The sequence below is a fragment of the Ornithorhynchus anatinus genome, chromosome X4, assembly GCF_004115215.2.
Source record: "Ornithorhynchus anatinus isolate Pmale09 chromosome X4, mOrnAna1.pri.v4, whole genome shotgun sequence".
Classification (NCBI taxonomy): Eukaryota; Metazoa; Chordata; class Mammalia; order Monotremata; family Ornithorhynchidae; genus Ornithorhynchus; species Ornithorhynchus anatinus.
In genome coordinates this window covers 2,815,938-2,835,753 of record NC_041752.1, presented here as the reverse complement: position 1 = coordinate 2,835,753, position 19,816 = coordinate 2,815,938, and the positions used below count along the sequence as shown (strand labels likewise).

The following is a 19,816-nucleotide window of genomic DNA, read 5'->3' as shown; positions in this document are numbered from 1 at the left end:
CAAACAGTGGTTTTTATTACTGTGTGCAGAGCACTGGACTAAGCGCTTGGAAATAAGCAGACATGTTCCCTGCCCGTAGAGAAACTGTGGAATTGGAAAATGGGGACCGGGGAAGATGTTCCGGCCGGCTTTTGGAAGGGGAGAGTTTCCACCCCTTTGTTTCGTATTAAGTTAATTGAAACAGGACATCCCCGAGCCGAGCTCGCGTTTTAAGTTCTTGAAGCAATTTCATGGCTCGGTGCTTTCCCTCTTAATTACGTCGGAGTTTTCCTTCTCGAGCTCTTCTGGTTGACCAGCACTTGTCAGCGAGCGTTTCGACTTTCCCTTTCCGGATGCTGCCGTCGCTTTTAATCCATCAGTGATATTTATTGGACGTTAACTGTGTGCAGAGCACCCGACTAAGCACTTAAAAATAATAGTAAGAATAATAATTATGGTATTGAAGTGCTTACTGGGGGCCAACCACCGTACTAAGTGCCGAGGTGGGCGGAAGCAAATCGGGTTGGACGCAGTCCCGGTCCCACGTGGGGCTCACGGTCTTCATCGCCGTTTTACAGATGAGGGAACTGAGGCCCAGAGACGTGAAGTGACCTACGCAGGGTCACCCAGCAGACAAGCGGCGGCCCCGGCATTAGAACCCAGGACCTTCCGACTCCCAGGCCCGCGTTCTCTCCACTTGGCCATGCTGCCTCTCTGGTTGCCCGGTTGCCCGTTATCCATGGTGCGGGTTGATCTGAACGAGCCGATGATAATAAGGATATGTGTTAAGCACTTACTGGGCGCCAGGCACCGTTCTAAGCGCTGGAGTAGATCCGAGCTAAGCAGGTTGGACGCCGTCCACGTCCAACGTGAGGATCCCAGTCTTCATCCCCATTTTACAGCTGAGGGAACTGAGGCCCAGAGAAGCAAAATGACTTGCCCGAGGTCTCGCAGCAGTTGGGCCAGGGCATCTCCGAGTCCGACAGACCCCGGTGGCTCGCCCCTCTCTTGACCGCTTGAGGCCCAGAACTGGCTCCAGTTGCGATGAGTTGATAATCGACTTCCTCTTGTCGTTTATTTACGGTCACTTAGACCGTTCCCTGCCCAAACGGAGGACCGCTGTCCGCAAATGCACGAACAGATCTCCTCCCCGACCCCGGGACACCCGCAGAGTGGCCGGGTGGGAAGGCACGCAGAGGAAGAGCATTTCAGGGCCTTTCAACCGCCAGGGTGGTTTGGGATATTTCCCATCCCACCAGCTCTTCCCATTCTTCTTCCTGGGGTTTGGCCACAATCTTTTTTTCTTTTTTTTTTTTTTTCATTTTGACCCTCCAGCTACTAGCACGGGACTAATTTGTTATTTTGTTTAAATGGTATTTGCTTGTGTCAAGCGCTTTTTTTTTAAAAAAAAAAAATTTAAATGATATTTGTTAAGCGCTTACTGTTTGTCACTTTTTGAAAAATTGGTATTTGGTAAGAGCTTACCATGTGCCAAACACTGTTTTTTGGGGGGTTTTAATGGTATTTATTAAGCACTTACTATGTGTCAAACTTTTAAAAATGGCATTTGTTAAGCGCTTACTATGGGTGAGACTTAAAAATATGGTATTTGTTGAGCGCTTTCTGTGTGTCAAACTTTTTATTAAAATGGTGTTTCTTAAGCACTGTGGCAAACACCTTTTTTTAATGGTATTTGTTAAACGTTTACTATCAATGGTATTGGAGCGCTATACTATGTGCAGAGCACTGTACTCAGCGCTTGGGAGAGTATACTGCCACAGAATTAGCAGACACATTCCCTGCCCATAACTATGTGCCAGGCACTGTTCTAAGCGCTGGGATAGATACAAGATAATCAGTTTTGGAAACAGCCCCTGCCGCTCGTGCGGCTCGGGGTCGTTAATCCCCATTTTACAGATGAGGGAACCGAGGCCCAGAGAAGTGAAGTGTCTTGCCCAGTGTCACAGAGCAGACAGGTGGCAGAGCCGGGATTAGAACTCGGGTCCTTCTGACTCCCAGGTCCAGGCTCTATCCACTGGGCCGAACTGCTGCTTCTCACTATTCCAAGCTCTGGGATCGACAGAAGGAATCAGTTCAGACACAGTCCGTATCCCACATGGGGCTCACAGTCTAAGTAGGAGGGAGAATTTTCACTCACCAGACTCCTGTTTACCTGGGATTCTGAGTCCAACTCGAACAACAAATATTTCGCAACAGGAATTTCTCTCCTTTGCCTGCCCACTCACCTCACCGTTATTTATTTATTTTTAATCGAATCAGGGTTAGGAGTTGAACTTTGCATCCACTTAAACCCCAGTTCTGGAACACGGTGACCAAAGAGTTTCAAAGTTGTATATTTTGGAGGTTTTAGAGGTGGTTCACTCCAGAGAGAGAGATTGCATCTTGAAAAATATCAGTTGTTTACACCTGTGTGGCTGACGCTCTCCTTAGCCCTCTCCCAAATCGTGATTAATATTGGGTTTTCCGTCTACTTTAATCGTCGCTTTGAAGATAGTACTAGGAATCTGCGGTGATTGACATTATAAAGCTCAGTGTGGTGGGAATAATGACTAAAAATACCTTGACTACATATTTAGCAAACTATTTCTCTTTAGAAGCAGATTTTTTTAAAAAAATTTCAACTTAATTTCAGTAGGGAGCTAATGTGCCTCATCATTCAATGAGTTCGGTTTCTGTGCCGTGAAGTGTTTTATGAATCGTTTCCTTACACAAGGTTTCTCTTGCTTACTACATCTAAATGCCGAGAATGGATGACTTTCTTTTTCTCCCCCTATCTCTCATTCCTTCCGCATACAAAGTTCCCAACAGCTCACTTCTTTGAGGTCGAAGGGATCTGTCTGATCGACTCCACTAGACTCTAAACTCCTTCATAATAATTGTATTTGTTAAGCCCTGTACAAGATAATCAGGCCCAACGTGGGGCTCCCAGCTTAAGTAGGAGGGAGAACAGGTATCAAATCCCCATTCTGCAGATGAGGAAACTGAGGCCCAGAGAAGTTAAGTGACTTACCCAAGGCCACACAGCAGACCGATGGTGGAGTCCGGGATTAGAACCCAGGTCTTCTGACTCCCATGCCCGTGCTCTCTCCACTAGGCCATGCTACCCCAGCTCTTAGTACAGGCCTGCCACATAGTAAGTGCATAACAAATATTATTAGTATAATTATTACTGTTATTATTATCCCCTGACCCCTAGGCCTGAGCTGTTTTCCATTAGGCCTCGCTGCTTCAATTCATTCATTCATTTGTATTTATCAAGTGCTTACCGTGTGCAGAGCACTGTATTAAGCGCTTGGGAGAGGACAGAGCAACAGTGAGACGGGGGTCGCACGTTAGTTCTCCAGGCCAAACAACGCTATTTTGTCTAACCTTTCGACCGAAGACCCATTTCCCATCTTTCCCAATCCATTTTTGCCATACTCTCTGACCCTTCCATCTCCCTGCATCTTTATGCAAGGGAGATCCAAGACTCCAGCGCTTAGTACAGAGCCTGGGACAGAGTAAGGGCTTACCAAATACTGTAGTTATCATCATTACGATTAGGGGGGACCTGATCTGTGGGAGGTGGGCAGGGATCCCGTCCATTACATTTCCCTTTCCCGAGCGTTTAGTCCAGTGCGCTCTGCTCAAGGAAAGAGCGTCGGTCTGGGTGCCGGGGACCTGGGTTCTAATCCCAACTCCCCATGTGACCTGCCGTGACCTCACCTCTCCCTCCTTGCCTCAGTCTCCTCATCTGAAAAATGCAGATGAGATTCCCCACTCGGGATGGGCCTATCTGTTTATCTCGCATCCACCCCACACTAAGCATAGTGCTTGACACCTAAGAGCATCGATAATGGCAGAATTAAGCACTAACTATGTACTAAATACCGGGGTAGGTCTAAGATGATGCGATCGGACAGTCCCTGCCTCCCTGGGGGATCACAGTCTTTTCTTTCGCAGATAAGCGCTTAAGAAAAACTCTAATTAGAAGAAGAACGGTCATTATTCCAAGTACAGGGGAAGAATAATAATAATAATAATAATAATGTTGGTATTTGTTAAGCGCTTACTATGTGCCGAGCACTGTTCTAAGCGCTGGGGTAGACATAGGGGAATCAGGTTGTCCCACGTGGGGCTCACAGTCTTAATCCCCATTTTACAGATGAGGGAACTGAGGCCCAGAGAAGTTAAGTGACTCGCCCACAGTCACACAGCCGACAAGTGGCAGAGCTGGGATTCGAACTCATGAGCCCTGACTCCAAAGCCCGTGCTCTTTCCACTGAGCCACGCTGCTTCTCCATACTCCATAAGAAGTTATAGGACCTTTGGAGTGTAATATTAGCAATCCACCCCAGTCTGCTCTTTGTCTTTATTTATTTTTATTTTCTTTTATTTATTTAAATTTTATTTATTTTATCCCTGCTCTGCCACTTGTCAGCTCTGCGACTGTGGGCAAGTCACTTAACTTCTCTGTGCCTCAGTTACCGCATCTGTAAAATGGAGATTAACTGTGAGCCTCAGGTGGGACAACCTGATTACCCTGTATCTCCCCCAGCGCTTAGAACAGTGCTCTGCACATAGTAAGCACTTAACAAATACCAACATAATTATTATTATTATTTTTTTAAAACTTGTAAAGCGCTTACTAGGTGTCAGGTACTGATCTAAACACTGGGGCAGATACAAGCTAATCAGGTTGGATACACTCCCTGTCCCACATGGGGCTCACAGTTCCCATTTTCCTGATGGGGTAGTAATAATAATAATAATAATGTTGGTATTTGTTAAGCGCTTACTATGTGCCACGCACTAGTGAAAAGAGCGTGGGCTTCGGAATCAGAGGTCATGGGTTCGACTCCCGGCTCTGCCACTTGTCAGCTGGGTGACTGTGGGCAAGTCACTTAACTTCTCTGTGCCTCAGATACCTCATCTGTAAAATGGGGATTATCTGTGAGCCTCACGTGGGACAAACTGATTACCCTGTATCTGCCCCAGCGCTTAGAGCAGTGCTCTGCACATAGTAAGCGCTTAACAAATACCAACATTATTATTCGAAGCGCTGAGGTAGAGACAAGGTAATCAGGTGGTCCCACGTGGGGCTCACAGTCTTCATCCCCGTTTTACAGATGAGGTAACTGAGGCCCAGTGAAGTGACTTGCCCAAGGTCACACAGCTGACAAGTGGCAGAGCCGGGGTTAGAACCCACGACCTCTGACTCCCAAGCCCGGACTTTTGCCACTGAGCCACACTGCTCCAAACTGAGGTCGTTTCCTTAGCCTCTAGTTAGCGTTTGAGCCCCCTGTGGGACAGGGACTGTGTCCGACCTGATTAACTTGCATCTATCCCGTGTTGGACACAGGGTAAGGGCTTAATAAATCCCATAATCATTAGTAATTATTATGGAGCCACTCCTCTATAATTCCCTCCCCAGGTATACGTCACTTTCTCACATGGACCAGGGGATAGAGCGCAGGCCTGGGAGTCAGAAGGTCACGGGTTCTAATCCTGACTCTGCCACTTGGGCCTCACTTGTCGGCCGTGTGACCCTGGGCAAGTCACTTCTCTGCGCCTCAGTGACCTCATCTGCAAAATGGGGATTGAGACCGCGAGCCATAAGCGGGGCGGGGACCGTGTCCAAGTTGATTTGCTTGTGTCCACCGCAGCGCTTAGTACGGTGCCTGGCACGTGGTAAGCGCTTAACAAATACCATCCTCATCATGTAAAAATGGGAGCCCGGCATCAGGCAGAAAGTAGACACCTTCGCCACCCCCAAAAGTATTCGTGACTCTATTCTGTCCCCTCAGATCCCCAGTTCAATTTTTACTTAGTCTCCCTCGCCCCCCCCCCCCCCCCCACTTTTAAAAATGGTATTTGTTAAGCATTTACTGTGAAATAGATTCGATTGAGTTGGAATCAATCCCTGCCAGGACACTTATTCACATATCCTTAGTACAGTGCTCTGCACATAGTAAGCGCTCAATAAATACTATTGAATGAATGAATATCCGTAATTTATTTGTTTATATTCATTTCAGTCCTCCAGGCTCTAGATTGTAAGCTCGCTGTGGGCAGGGAATGCGTCTGCTTATTGTTGGGTTGTACTCTCCCAAGCGCTTGGTACAGTGCCCTGCACACACACAGTAAGAGCTCAGTGAATGTGATTGATCGATGGGGCTCGCAGTCTTAATCCCCAATATCCAGAGGCCCAGAGAAGTGAAGTGACTTGCTCAAGGTAACTCAGCAGGCAGCGGCATAGCTGAGATGAGAATCCCAGGTCCTTTGGACTCCTCGGCCGTGCTTACTCCCATTTTTTACTTCCTGGATTTGATCGTCCGCTCAACCGTATATATCTTCATCACCCTATTTATTTCGTTTAATGAGATGTACATCACCCTCATTCTATTTATTTGCCATTGTTTTCATGAGATGTTCTTCCCCTTGACTCTTTTTGTTGCCATTGTTCTTGTCTGCCCGTCTCCCCCGATTAGACCGTAAGCCCATCAAAGGGCAGGGACTGTCTCTCTCTGTTGCCGATTTGTCCATTCCAAGCGCTTAGTACAGTGCTCTGCACATAGTAAGCGCTTAATAAATACTATTGAATGAATGAATGAATCTCCCTTCCCAAATGCAGCATGTGATTTAAATTTTTTTAATCATTCCTCTAATTCGGGGTGAGGGGCACTTGGCAGTTTCTTCAGCCCACCCAAGAAGGGGTGTAGAAGGCTATTAAGAGGTTCAGCGGAAATCCTCCATCCTCCCTGTTGCCCAGCTTCACGATTTCGGCCCATCCCGTTTGGGCCCCGTCTCTGAGTCTATGTTAATTTTAATTTTAATAGCGCCCGTCTACCACCCACTGCCCTGTGCTTTCCCAAGAGCTTAGCCCAGCGTTTTGCGGAAGCAGCGTGGCTCGGTGGAAAGAGCCGGGGCTTGGGAGTCAGAGGTCGTGGGTTCTAATCCCGGCTCTGCCGCTTGTCAGCTGGGTGACTTTGGGCAAGTCACTTAACTTCTCTGTGCCTCCGTTACCTCATCTGTAAAATGGGGATTAAGACGGTGAGCCCCACGTGGGACAACCTGATTCCGCTGTGTCTACCCCAGCACTTAGAACAGTGCTCTGCACATAGTAAGCGCTTAACAAATACCAACATCATCATTATTATTATTTATTATTCTCTGGGCCTCAGTTCCCTCATCTGTAAAGTGGGGATTAAGACTGGGAGCCCCACGTGGGACAATCTGATTACCTTGTAATCGCTTAGAACAGCGCTTTGCACATAGTAAGCGCGTTACAAATACCATCATCATCATCACTCAGAGTTCAAGACTGATCTACTGATTAAAATATAGTCGGCGGACACGATCCTTACCCTTAAGGAACTCACAGTCTATTGGGGGAAGCAGACATTAAGAATAATTACGGATACGGGTACGGATATTTCAGGTACTCCACGTCCCAGATTGTCTCCTGTAACATCTTTGCCACCAGATGCCCGTTCTTGGTTAGAGTTAGATTTAGAAGAGTCTGTTCCCAAAATGATGGCTGTCTTCAATCCCGTACTAAGAAGGGGTCACCCACACACTGAACCAGTTTGAAAATCTGGGCCCTGGGTTTTTTTTGTCTCTGTTGGGTTTGTGTGTGTGTGTGTATGTGTGGTATTTGTTAAGCGCTTACTATGTTCCAGGCACTGTACTAAGGGCTGGGGTAGACACAAGCTAATTGGGTTGGAGCCACATGGGGCTCACCATTTTAATCCCCATTTTACAGATAAGGTGACTGAGGCACCGAGACGTTTAAGTGACTTGCCCAAAGTCACACAGCAGGCAAGTGGTGGAACTGGAATTTGAACCCAGATCCTTTTGACTCCCGACCTTAGGCAAGTCACCTGACTTTCTGCATCTCGTTTTTTATGGTGGGGGGGATTCCATTCCTTTTCTCCCTTGCTCTAGACTGTGAACCCCATGCGGAACCAGGGATTGGGTCTGACCTGATTAGCTTGTACTTAATAGGGAATGTGTCTGTTGTATTGTTTATATTGTCCTCTTCCAAGTGCTTAGTACAGTGCCCTGCACACGGTAAGTGCTCAATAAATACGACTAACCGACTAGTAAAAAGCGTAAAATGCCAGATTTCAAGAGGTAATCACTCGGTCAATCGCATTTAACAATAAAAAAGACACATTCCCTGACCACAGTGAACTTACGGTCTCGAGGGGGGAGACAGACATTGATAGAAATAAAGAAATTACAGTTAAAGGGGATGGTGAAGTGGTTGTTAATTGTAAGCTCCTAATGGGCAGGTAACAGCCAGTGTACCAAATCTCTTGTGGTGTTCTTCTGTCAAGCATTTAGTCCGGTGCTGTGCACACAGTAAGCGCTCAATAAATGACTTTGATCGATCCCTGGAGAAAACAGCTTCAACCTTCATTTTGGGGAACCTGGTTCGCGAGCCTGAAATTATACCTTGGGTCCCCATTATGGCCCTTTTCCTCCATTTGCTCAAACCAGCTTTCCCCTTCCATTTGGAAAGGATCTCTTTCTATGGCAGCAAAATAGCTGCTGCCAAGGGGAAAACTGGGGGCCCTTTCCTAAATTGGAGGGGCCTTTGGGATGGTAAAATGTTGACAGCTTTTAGCTTCCTCCAAACAAATGAGCACCTTCCTGGAGTCTTGGGGAAATAGAACGGGACAAAAAAAGGAGGCAGAGAGTGTTTACCTTTACCTGTCCGACTTTATCTTGCAAATGGAATCGTTTTAGTAGAGATGCAAAATCTCCATTCCTAAGCAGTGCCAAGTGTGGTGTGAAAAGACTGGAAGGGTGTCTCTTTTCAAAGGCTCTTTTTTGGAGGGGGTTTAGTGATATTTATTAAGCCCTTACTGTCTGTGACAAGCACTGTCCTAAGAGCTGGGGTAGACACAAGTTAATCAGGCGCGATCCATGGGACTCCTGGTCAAGCAGGAGTGAGGAGAGGTATCGAATCCCCATTTTGCAATTGAGGAAACCGAGAAGTGAAACGACTTGCCTAAGGGCACACAGCAGGCGTTTGGCGGAACTGGGATTAGAACCCAGGTCCTGCGGCTTCCTAAACCCAGGCTTTATCCGCGAGGCTGTGCTTGTTTTAGTGTGGCTGGCTGGCTCTGTCATTGAAGGAGGAGGAGGTGAGGGAGGAATAAGCCCTACAGCACTTATGTACATATGACTAAATTATATATATACATATATATATATCTGTACAGATGTGTGTATATATATCTGTAAATTATATAATTTAGTAGAAGTGATTTTATTTCTATTAATGTCTGTCTCCCCTTCTGTTTTGTAAGCTCTCTGTGGTCAGGGAACATGTCTTCCCACCCTGTTTCATTGTCCTCTCGGCGCACCGAAAGCGCTCCATAAATACTGACCGATCTATTGATGATTATTATCGTAACAGGAAAAGCTTGAGAAGCAGAGTGGCCCAGTAGATAGAGCACGGGCCTGGGCGTCAGAAGGACTTGGTTTCAAATCCTGTCTCCCCCTCTTCTATGCTGAGTGACCTCGAGCAAGTCACTTTACTTCTCGGTGCCTCAGTTCCCTCATCAGCAAATGGGGATTAAGACTGTGAGCCTTATGTGCGCAGTAGAGTGCCTGGCACATAGTGAGCGCTGAACAGATATAGTTATTATTATGTGGGACAGGGACTGTGTCCAACCCAATCTTGTATCTACCCCAGCACTTGGCTGGCACATAGTAAGCACTTAACAAGTACCATTATTATTATTATTCATGCGTTCGGTCATATTTATTAAGCACTTACTGTATGCAAAACACTGTACTGAGCACTTGGGAGAGTCTAATATAACAGTAAACAGACACTTTCCCTGCCCACAACAAGCTTACAGTCTAGAGAGGGACAGAGACATGGGTATAAATAAATGACTATTATTATTACCGTTACGGATCCTTCACGGGGAAGTGCCACGTCTCCCCGGCCCGGAGACGCGTGCGGAAGAAATTGACGTCGTGTCCTTTCCGTTGCAGCGATGACCTTGAGGATGGTGAGCCCGGGATCGATCCGCCGGGATCAGCCTTGAGCCGGCCTCGGACCACCGGAGCGCGCCCCCCTCTCCCCGCCCAGGGAGCGCCAGCGTCCCCGTCCTCCCGAACTCGACGCCGGCCGGGAGTCTCCCCCCGCCCGATCCCGGAGCCATGTACGGAAGCGCCCGCTCGGTGAGCAAGGTGGAGACCGGCGGCCAGAGCCCCGGCCGCTCCCCGCGACTGCCCCGCTCCCCCCGCCTGGGGCACCGGCGCACCAACAGCACCGGCGGGAGCGGGAGCGGCGGCCCCGGCGGGCCCGGCGGCGGAGGGGCCGGCGGGAAGACCCTCTCCATGGAGAACATCCAGTCCCTGAACGCGGCCTACGCCACGGCCGGGCCCATGTACCTGAGCGACCACGAGAACGTGGGCGCGGACACCCCCAAGAGCACCATGACCCTGGGCCGATCGGGGGGCCGGCTGCCCTACGGGGTGCGGATGACGGCCGTGGGCAGCAGCCCCAACATCGCCAGCGGCGAGCCCGCGGCCCTGGGCGAGCACCACCTGCCGCCGGTCAGCATGGCGTCCACGGTGCCCCACTCGCTGCGCCAGGCGCGGGACAACACCATCCTGGACCTGCAGAGCCAGCTGAAGGAGGTGCTGCGCGAGAACGACCTGCTCCGGAAGGACGTGGAGGTGAAGGAGAGCAAGCTGAGCTCCTCCATGAACAGCATCAAGACCTTCTGGAGCCCCGAGCTGAAGAAGGAGCGGGCCCTCAGGAAGGACGAAGCCTCCAAGATCACCGTCTGGAAGGAGCAGTATCGAGTCGTGCAGGAGGAGAACCAGGTGGGTGCGACCCCCTCTCCCCCCCCCCCCCTTATTCATCCACAGAGAGAGCACTCAGTGTGTGCAGAGCACTGTGGTAATAATAACTGTGGTGTGTGTGAAGCGCTTATTGAGCGTCGGGCACCGTACTAAGCGCCGGCGTGGATACCAGCAAATCGGGTTGGACGCGGTCCCTGTCCCGCGTGGGGCTCACAGTCTTAATCCCCATTTGACAGATGAGGAGACCCGTGCAGCGTGGCTTAGTGGAAAGAGCCCGGGCTTGGGAGGCAGAGGTCGTGGGTTCTAGTCCCGCCTCCGCCACTTGTCAGCGGTGTGACTTTGGGCAAGTCACTTCATTTCTCGGTGCCGTAGTTACCTCACCTGGAAAATGGGGATTAAAGCTGGGAGCCCCACGTGGGACAATCTAATTACTTTGTCTCCACCCCAGTGCTTAGAACAGTTCTCGGCCCATAGTAAGCGCTTAACAAATACGAGTATTATTGTTATTATGACCTTCTGACTCCCAGGCCCATGCTCTATCCACTCCGCCACGCTCCTTTCCTAAGCGCTTGGAGGAGGACGGTAGAACAATCAACAGACACGTTCCCTACGCACAACGAGCTCGCAGTCTAGAAGGGGAGACGGACGTTAATAGGAATAAATAAATGACAGATACGAAGAGAAATGCCGTGGGGCTGGGCCGGGGGGATGAATAAAGGAAGCGAGTCACGGTCCCGCAGAAGGAAGGGGGAGAAGAGGAAAGGAGGGCTCAGTCAGGGAAGGCCTCTTGGAGGGGATGGACGTTAGGAAAGGCTTTGAGAGCCGAAGACTCCTCTGGGTTTGGCTCTACCTCGGCACGGGAAGGAAGCGGAATCCTAGTTCCGGCTCTTTTGGCCGCTCCCGGCCCTCTGCTATTTTCTCACAAGCCCACGGTTCTATTTCCGGAGACCCGCGGGTCGCTTCCGGCCTCCTCCACTCCGCAGGAGTGCGGGGCGGTGTGGATTTTGGTTTCCTTGAGCGTTAAAATGTTCCATCCCTCTGTGGGGGCAGAGCGTCAGTCAATCCTGCACCTATTCCTTCCGTCTCATCTGGTGAGCACTTACTGTGTGCAAAGCACTGTACTAAGCGGTGGGGAGGGGTCAGGAGGACAATAACAGAAGCAGTCCTTGTCCAAAAAGAGCTTACAATCTAGAGGGGGAGATGGACGTTAATAGAAATAAAGAAGTAAATTACGGATATGGAGATGAATGTTGTGAGGATGGGAGGGGGGCTGAATAGAGGATCAATCGGTCAGTCAATTTTTGGTATTTATTGAGCGCTCAATGTGTGCTTCAACCGGTTGTCCGGCAGAGGGTCGGCATCTACTCACAGCTGTTGTTGTTTTTTCTTTTTTTTTTCCTTTTAATGGTATTTGTTAAGCCCTTACTACGTGCCAAGCACTGTATTACGCGCTGGGGTAGATCCGGGGTCATCAGGCCGGACACAATCCCCGTCCCAGTTGGGGCTCACCGGCCCTATCTCCGTTTCCCAGATGAGGTCACTGAGGACCAGAGACGTGAAGCGACTTGCCCCGAGGTGACCCAGCAGGCAAGTGGCAGAGCCGGGATCAGAACCCAGGTCTTCCCGACTCAAGGCCCGGGCTCTGTCCCCTAGGGCACGCTGCTTTTCTTTTGTGGTTCTTAGGCTTGATGAGAAATCTGGGCGTAACGCCCACCAGCCCCTTGCTCTGTTGGATTCCCGTCATTTTAGGGGCCCTTCTCTGTGCCTCTGTTTCCTCACATCTGCCCTCCCTCCCCTTTCGATGGGGAGCCCCCTTTGGGGACAGCGCCGGCGTCTGCTCTGATTTGTACTGGCCCTCACCCCGGTCTCGTTGTGGGGAGGGAACGTGTTTATTGTTGCGTTGTCCTCTCCCAAGCGCTTTGCACAGGGCTCTGCACGCAGCAAGCGCTGGATAAATACGACCGAGTGAATGAATCCCTGATGACTTCTCTGTGAAATGGGGATTAAGACCTTGAGCCCCTCGTGGGACTACCTCCTTACCTTGTATCTACCCCGTTGCGTGAAAAGTGCTCGGCACACAGCGAGCGCCTAACCGACACCATCATCACCGTCAGCGGCGCTTAGGACATAGGAGGCGCTTAACAAATACCATCGAAAAAAGCGGGCCGGCAACTGGAGAAGCCAGTGGGGAGCCATCTGGGGCGAACGGAGGATGTGTGTTCCCTTTCCGCAGATTCCACGCTCCCACGCTAATTAAACACTTACCCAAACTGGCAGGACTTTATTCTTTCTGCACCCTCTATAATTACCACCACAATACTAAGACTGTTCAACTTGGGTCCAAAGCAAGGGAAGGGGGCAATTTAGAAGTGAAGCGCAACGGCGCGAAGAGCGGGAGGAAGCCGGGGCGGCTAATGAATAGATTATAGTCAGGCCGCAGTGTGCCCTAATTAAACCGCCTCCGTTCTACCCTTCGCAGGCCTTAGGGTCGGTCAGCTCCGCCTCGAAAAGGAAGAGCAGTTTAATAGGATTTCCCGGGATTCGACCCAGGTCCCCGTCTCCCCGCTCCCCGAGACGCAGCTACCGGCAGCGTGATGATAATAATAATGATAATTACGGTATTGGTTAAGCGCTTCTCGGCGCCGGGGTAGATGCGAGCTAATCGAGTTGGACAAGGTCCATGCCCCACACGGGGCTCGCGGTCTTAAGCCCCGTTTTGCAGATGAGGTGACTGAAGCCCGCGGAAGGGAAGTGACTTGACCGAGGTCGCACGGCAGAGAAGTGGCAGAGCCGGGATTGGAACTCAGGTCCTTCTGATCCCCAGGCCACACTGCTTCTAAAGGGATTTTGGGGTCCTTCCTCGGCCCCTCCGGGTCTCCGCCCGTCGACGCCTTTGAAGGTACGTTGGCCGCATCACCGGTGGATCAAGTACTCCGAACGCCGAGAGCGCTCAGTAAATAGCATCGATCGATCGCCCGATCCAGAGCGAACTGTAGGCCGTTGAGCTCCCGTGGGCGTTCCCTGCCTGCTACCGTCTCAGGGCGGTTTCCCGTTTGGGTAGGAGCCACCGCCTTTTAAAAATTCTAGAGTTTTTCAGAGATTAAAAATTTAGAGCATCTTTATTAACAAGCCCATGAATTAGCAATGAACGACGAAGGCTGGGCTTTTCAAAAGGAGCCCGACTTAAAAATGGCCCCCATCAATCCTTCGCTGTCCTTTTAAAGAACGTTTCCGGAACAACGCGCTATTTTTTCCTTCTTTCTCTTTGGGACAATCCTACACAGATTAGAGAGAAAACGTCCCTCGAAGTACACGATTGTATTAAAAAATGATACAATCGTCTCCCTCTTAAAAACTTGGGCTTTGTTTTCCAAGAACCGGGCCCCTTCGATTCTATAATGAATCAAAGGAACCTAATGGAGGCCTGGGAAAAGAGCCAGGTTTTTGAAGAGGGAAAATAGTCTTTGGGCTTTTAGAAGTATAAATAGGTGTTCCCAGCTGACCCAGTTCCGTTTGGCAATAATTGTTGCGTTACCCCTCTGCCCCTTGCCAAGTGAGATTGGGTTCGTTCTGTATTCCACCATGTGAGCCCTCAGTCCCGCTACTCACATGGCCGGAAATGGGCAGAGATACGAGCACTGACCTTTCCGTAGCTGCCACGAGAAGCAGCGTGGCTCGGTGGAAAGAGCCCGGGCTTGGGAGTCGGGGGTCGTGGGTTCGAATCGCGGCGCCGTCCCTGGTCAGCCGGGTGACTCTGGGCAAGTCTCTTCACTTCTCCGGGCCTCCGTGACCTCGTCAGTCAAATGGGGATTGAGACCGTGAGCCCCACGTGGGACAACCTGATGACCTTGTGCCTCCCCCAGTGCTTAGAACAGTGCTTGGCGCATAGTAAGCGCTTAACAAATACCATCACCAGCGTGGCTCAGTGGAAAGAGCCCGGGCTTGGGAGTCAGAGGTCATGGGTTCGAATCCCGGCTCTGCCACATGTCAGCTGGGTGACTGTGGGCAAGTCACTTAACTTCTCTGGGCCTCAGTGACCTCATCTGTAAAATGGGGCTCAACCGTGAGCCTCACGGGGGACAACCTGATTACCCTGTAGAACAGTGCTCTGCACAGAGTAAGCGCTTAACAAATACCAACATTATTATTATTATTATGTCATTCAGTCGTCGTTATTGAGTGCTTACTGTGTGCAGAGCACTGTATTCAGCGCTTGGGAGAAAAAAGTGCAACAGTAAACAGACCCATTCCATTCCTGCGCCATCCCCCCTAGACTGTAAGCTCCTTGTAAGCAGGGAGAGTATCTCCAAACTCTTGTATTGTCCTCTCCCAAGCGCCTAGTACAGTGCTCTACACACTCTAGGCACTCAGTAAATACCACTAAATGATCAATCGATTAGTGAGCCGGGAGGGGCTCCAACTAGGACCACACCCCTCCTTCTGATGGCATTTATTAAGCGCTTATTGTGGGCCCTCGCTGGGGTAGATACAAGCTAATCAGATTGGACACTGTCCCTGTCCCCCCCATGGGGCTCACAGTCTTAATCCCCGTTTTAGAGATGATGGAACTGAGGTACGGAGACGTGAAGCGACTTGCCCCGGAGCCCACAGCAGACCCGTCGTGGAGTGGGGATTCACATTCAGTGTGTGCCTGACGGGGGGGGGGGGAGCTTATCAAATATCATCTTTCTTTTTTTAAAAAAGGGTCCGGTGCCCTGGAGTGGTAGAGCAAGATCGGGATCGGTCTGTGCCACGTGGCGTGAGAAATCGGTCACTTTGGTTAGTTCACGCTTCGGGGGGTGGGAAAGGAGCGTCCTCTAGACTCCTGTTTGGAGTCTCAGGATGTGAACCCGGGCAGAGTGGCGTGACCTGTGGGCCAGGGTGGCCTCGAGGCTGCGATTGGTGCCCCCCACCCGCCTCCCCAACTAACCCCAGATGACTCGGCTCTTCATTTTCATTCCCTTTCCCGCCTATGTGATAACGCGGCAGACTGCCCCGAATGCCCGGGGTTAAGAGCGCGACCCTGGTCCAAACAGACGAGCCCAGCTGGGTGCTCTAGACTGGCAGCTCGTGGCGGACGGGGAATGTGAAGTGAAGCCCGGGGTCACGCAGCAGACAAGCGGCAGAGCTGGGATTAAAACCTCCGGACGCCCACGCTCGTGCTCTAACCGCTAGGCCACGCTGCTTCTCTGTAGGTTTTTGAGGAAAGGAATGGCACGATCCAAGGATGCTGGGGAGACGTCGTTCTTCCGGACAGATGGAGCCTGGTGGCAGGTGGGAGGAGAGAGAGCATTGGAAGCGGGAAAGAGCAGGGGCAGGTGGTCCCGGGCAGCAGGGCCCGGTGGGTGTGGGGGAGGGCAAGGGTGGCGGGTGCCAGGCGAGCAGGCTTGATTGACGGGTCACCAGGGCCCGGTGGGTGGCGAGGAGAGGGGGACTGCCTGGTGGGAGGGCCTGGGTGGCACGTGCCAGGCAGCGGGTTTGATCAACTGGCCCCCAAGCCCCGATGGGTGGATGCAGGGGACGAGGAGTGTCGGCAGTAGATCAACAGGGAGGTAGAAGGACCTGGCTTCCCATCCCAAATCTGCCACTTTATCTGCTGGATGACCTGGGGCAAGTCCCCTCACTTCCCTGGACCTCACGCCGCCCCTTATCTAGAAATGGGGATTAAGTCTATTCATTCAATAGTATGTATTTATTTCATTCAATAGTATTTATTGAGCGCTTACTATGTGCAGAGCACTGTACTAAGCGCTTGGAATGAACAAGTCGGCAACAGATAGAGACGGTCCCTGCCGTTTGACGGGCTTACGGTCTGATCGGGGGAGTCTAGGAGCCCCACCTGGGACATGGACTGCGTCCAACTTGATTGGATTGTATCTACCACCCGGCGCTTAGAGCCTGGGCTTCGGAGTCAGAGGACATGGGTTCGACTCCCGGCTCTGCCACTTGTCAGCTGTGTGACTGTGGGCCAGTCACTTCACTTCTCTGGGCCCCGGTTACCTCATCTGTAAAATGGGAATTAACTGTGAGCTTACCCGATTACGCTGTATCTACCCCCGCGCTTAGAACAGTGCTCGGCACATAGTAAGCGCTCAACAAATACCGACATTATTATTATTATTATTATTACAGCGCTGAGCAAATGCCAGCTAAAAATAAATAAAAGAGCACACTCACCTCAGCTGTTGGATCAGTGAAAGGCATTTCGTCGACTGTAAGCTCACTGTGGGCAGGGAATGTCTGTTTATTGTTGTATTGGACTCTCCCAAGCGCTCAGTACAGTGTTCTCCACACACAGTAAGTGCTCAATAAATGCAACTGAATGACTGGAATTTTTCAGCCTTTTACAGTAAGAGGATGTTAGGTCTCCTCTAGCTAGTGTTGACATTTTCAGCCCAGCACTCGATCGATACACCGGGTCCAAAGGGTCCTCCGCATGTCACATTTATTCGGCGGCTCAGATGAAATGAATCGGGGAGGGGGTAGGAGATGGCTCAGGTGGCTCACGTCGTCAGGCGGTCAAATTTATTGAACGCTCGCTGTGTGCGGAGCGCTGTACTAAGCGGGCGAGAGAGTCCAGTACAGCAATTAACAGACACGTCCCCCTCCCACAACGTCATCCAAAAGGGATGGGATTTTCGCTCTGTTAGAGAAGCAGCCTGAGACTGGGGGTCCTCTAGACTGGAAGCTCGTTATGGGCGGGGAACGTTTCTGCTGACTCTGTTGGATTGAACTCTCCCAAGCTCTTGGCACAGTGCTCTGCACGTAGTAGGTGCTCAAAAAATACCATTGATTGATTGATGGTAAACTGGTAATGGGCAAGGAACGTGTCTGCTGATTCTGTTGTGTGCTCCAAGCGCTTACTTGGTATGGTGCTGTGCACAGAGTAGGTGCTTAAAAAATACCATTGATTGCTTAATTGTAAATTCGTTACGGACAGGGAACGTGTCTGCTAATTCTGTTATGCTCCCAAGCACTTAGAACAGTGCTCTGCACATAGTAAGCACTAAATAAATATGATTGATTGTTGGATTGATTGAGTCCAGGGGCCTGAGTTCTAATTCTAATTTGCCTCCTGGTTGACCTGAGACAGATATACACATATATATATATATATATATATATATATATATATATATATATAGGTATTTGTTAAGCGCTTACTTCGTGCCGAGCACTGTTCTAAGCGCTGGGGTAGATGCAGGGTAATCAGGTTGTCCCACGTGAGGCTCACGGTTAATCCCCATTTTACAGATGAGGTAACTGAGGCACAGAGAAGTGAAGTGACTTGCCCACAGTCACGCAGCTGACAAGTGGCAGAGCCGGGAGTCGAACCCATGACCTCTGACTTCGAAGCCCAGGCTCTTTCCACTGAGCCACGCTGCTTCCCCCTCAGTTCCCTCATCTCTGTAATGGGGATCCAATACCTATTTTCCCTCCTTTTTAATCCGTGAACCTCGTGTAGGACTGGGATTGGGTCCATCCTGATTAGCTTGTGTACCACAGTTATTTCTTTGTTGTTATTATTATTACCAAATAATAATACCGGGTGATTATCAAATCCCTTCTCACTCCAATCGCCCGCGTCTAGAACTTGTCGTAGACTGTGAGCTCCTTCTAGACTGGGCAGGAGTGGGTCTGTTTGTTGTACTCTGCTTTTCCAAGCGCTCAGTCCATTGCTCAGCACCCAGTAAGCCCTCAGTAAATACGACTGAATGAAAGAATGGTAGAGAATGTGTTGGAAGGGAAATGGCAAGAAGCCGGCAGTATGTGCTTTGTAGCTTCTGGGAATACCGCTGATTCTAGCCTTTCGCTCCGGCTCCTTTTAGCCGCACTCCATTAGTTAGAAAAGGAACATTCCCCTTTTTAATTTTTTTTTTTTTAAAAGCAAGGAAGATAACGTGGTGATTTGCAGACTCGTTTACATTCTGACTGTTCCATTTCCGGTCTCCCATTTTCCAGGGTGACGGTGCGGTTTCGTTTTCTCTCAGGTCTTTTAAACCAGGAAATTTGGCGTCTTGACAACTTGCCTGGCGTTTGTAGGATTTATTTTTGGGGAGGGAGGGCTTTGGCCCACATGGGGTGGAGAGATGAAGGAGAGATGAATCTTAAAAGGGTCATGTGGCATCTTCTTTCTTAACCTAGAATGCAACAGATCTCCAGCGCTACTTATTTATTTTTTCATGGTATCTAAGTAATAATAATAATTAACGATAATAATAATTATGGTACTTGTTAAGCACTTACTATGTGCCAAGCACCGTTCTAATCACCGGGATGGGGACGAGATTATCGGCTAGGACACACTGTCCCCGTCGCACGTGGGAGTCACAGTCTAAAAAGGAGGGAGAAAAGGCATAAAATCCCCATCTTACAGATGAGAAAACTGCAGATCTCTGTGCTGCCGCCCCGAGCCTTGTCTAGGAAGTCAGTCGGTGGTATTTAATGGGTGCTTACCGTGTGCAGAGCACTGTGCTAAGCGCTTGGGAGAGTACAAAACAGCAGAGTTGGTAGATACATTCCCTGCCCACAGTGAGCTTACAATTTAGAGCGGGAGATAGACGTTCATGCACATAAATCCATCTGGGCAGGGGATGTGATTCTCGTCCCTACCCCAGTCAATGGGTGGTATTTATTGAGCGCTTACTGCCTGCAGAGCACTGTACTAAGCGCTCGGGAGAGTCCAGAGTAACAGAGTCGTCCTGTTCCTAGACCGATCAGTGAAATGCTTTCAGTCGTACTTCTTCCTCTTTTTCCTGCCCTCGAATTTTTTCCCCTTTCCACGTTGGCTCTGGGCCTAAAACAAGGAAATTCTTTCCGCTGAGCTACTTAAAAAGGGAAAAAAAAAAATACAGACCGTCACACAAATTCCTCCCACTTCCCAAGTTGAATTTCTGAGGCTTTCTGGTCCCGGCAGGCAGCCTCTGCAGAAGGGGAGTGACTTTTCGCGGCGGCTTAGGCCACCGCTTCTGACAGCGAGGAGGCCGCGAGACGATCGCCT

General features: G+C 50.2%; 1 protein-coding gene across 11 annotated transcripts in view; it reads left to right on the top strand.

Moving 5' to 3' along the window:
- ERC1 (ELKS/RAB6-interacting/CAST family member 1) overlaps positions 1-19,816 on the top strand; it is a 255,436-nt gene that overhangs the window by 5,141 nt on the left and 230,479 nt on the right. For all 11 annotated transcript variants that reach the window (XM_029054283.2, XM_029054280.2, XM_029054282.2 and 8 more), the window contains exon 2: positions 9,997-10,836. In XM_029054283.2, coding sequence (XP_028910116.1) covers positions 10,165-10,836 — 672 coding nt within the window. In that variant the 5' untranslated portion in view covers positions 9,997-10,164. The remainder of the gene's footprint in view (positions 1-9,996; positions 10,837-19,816) is intronic.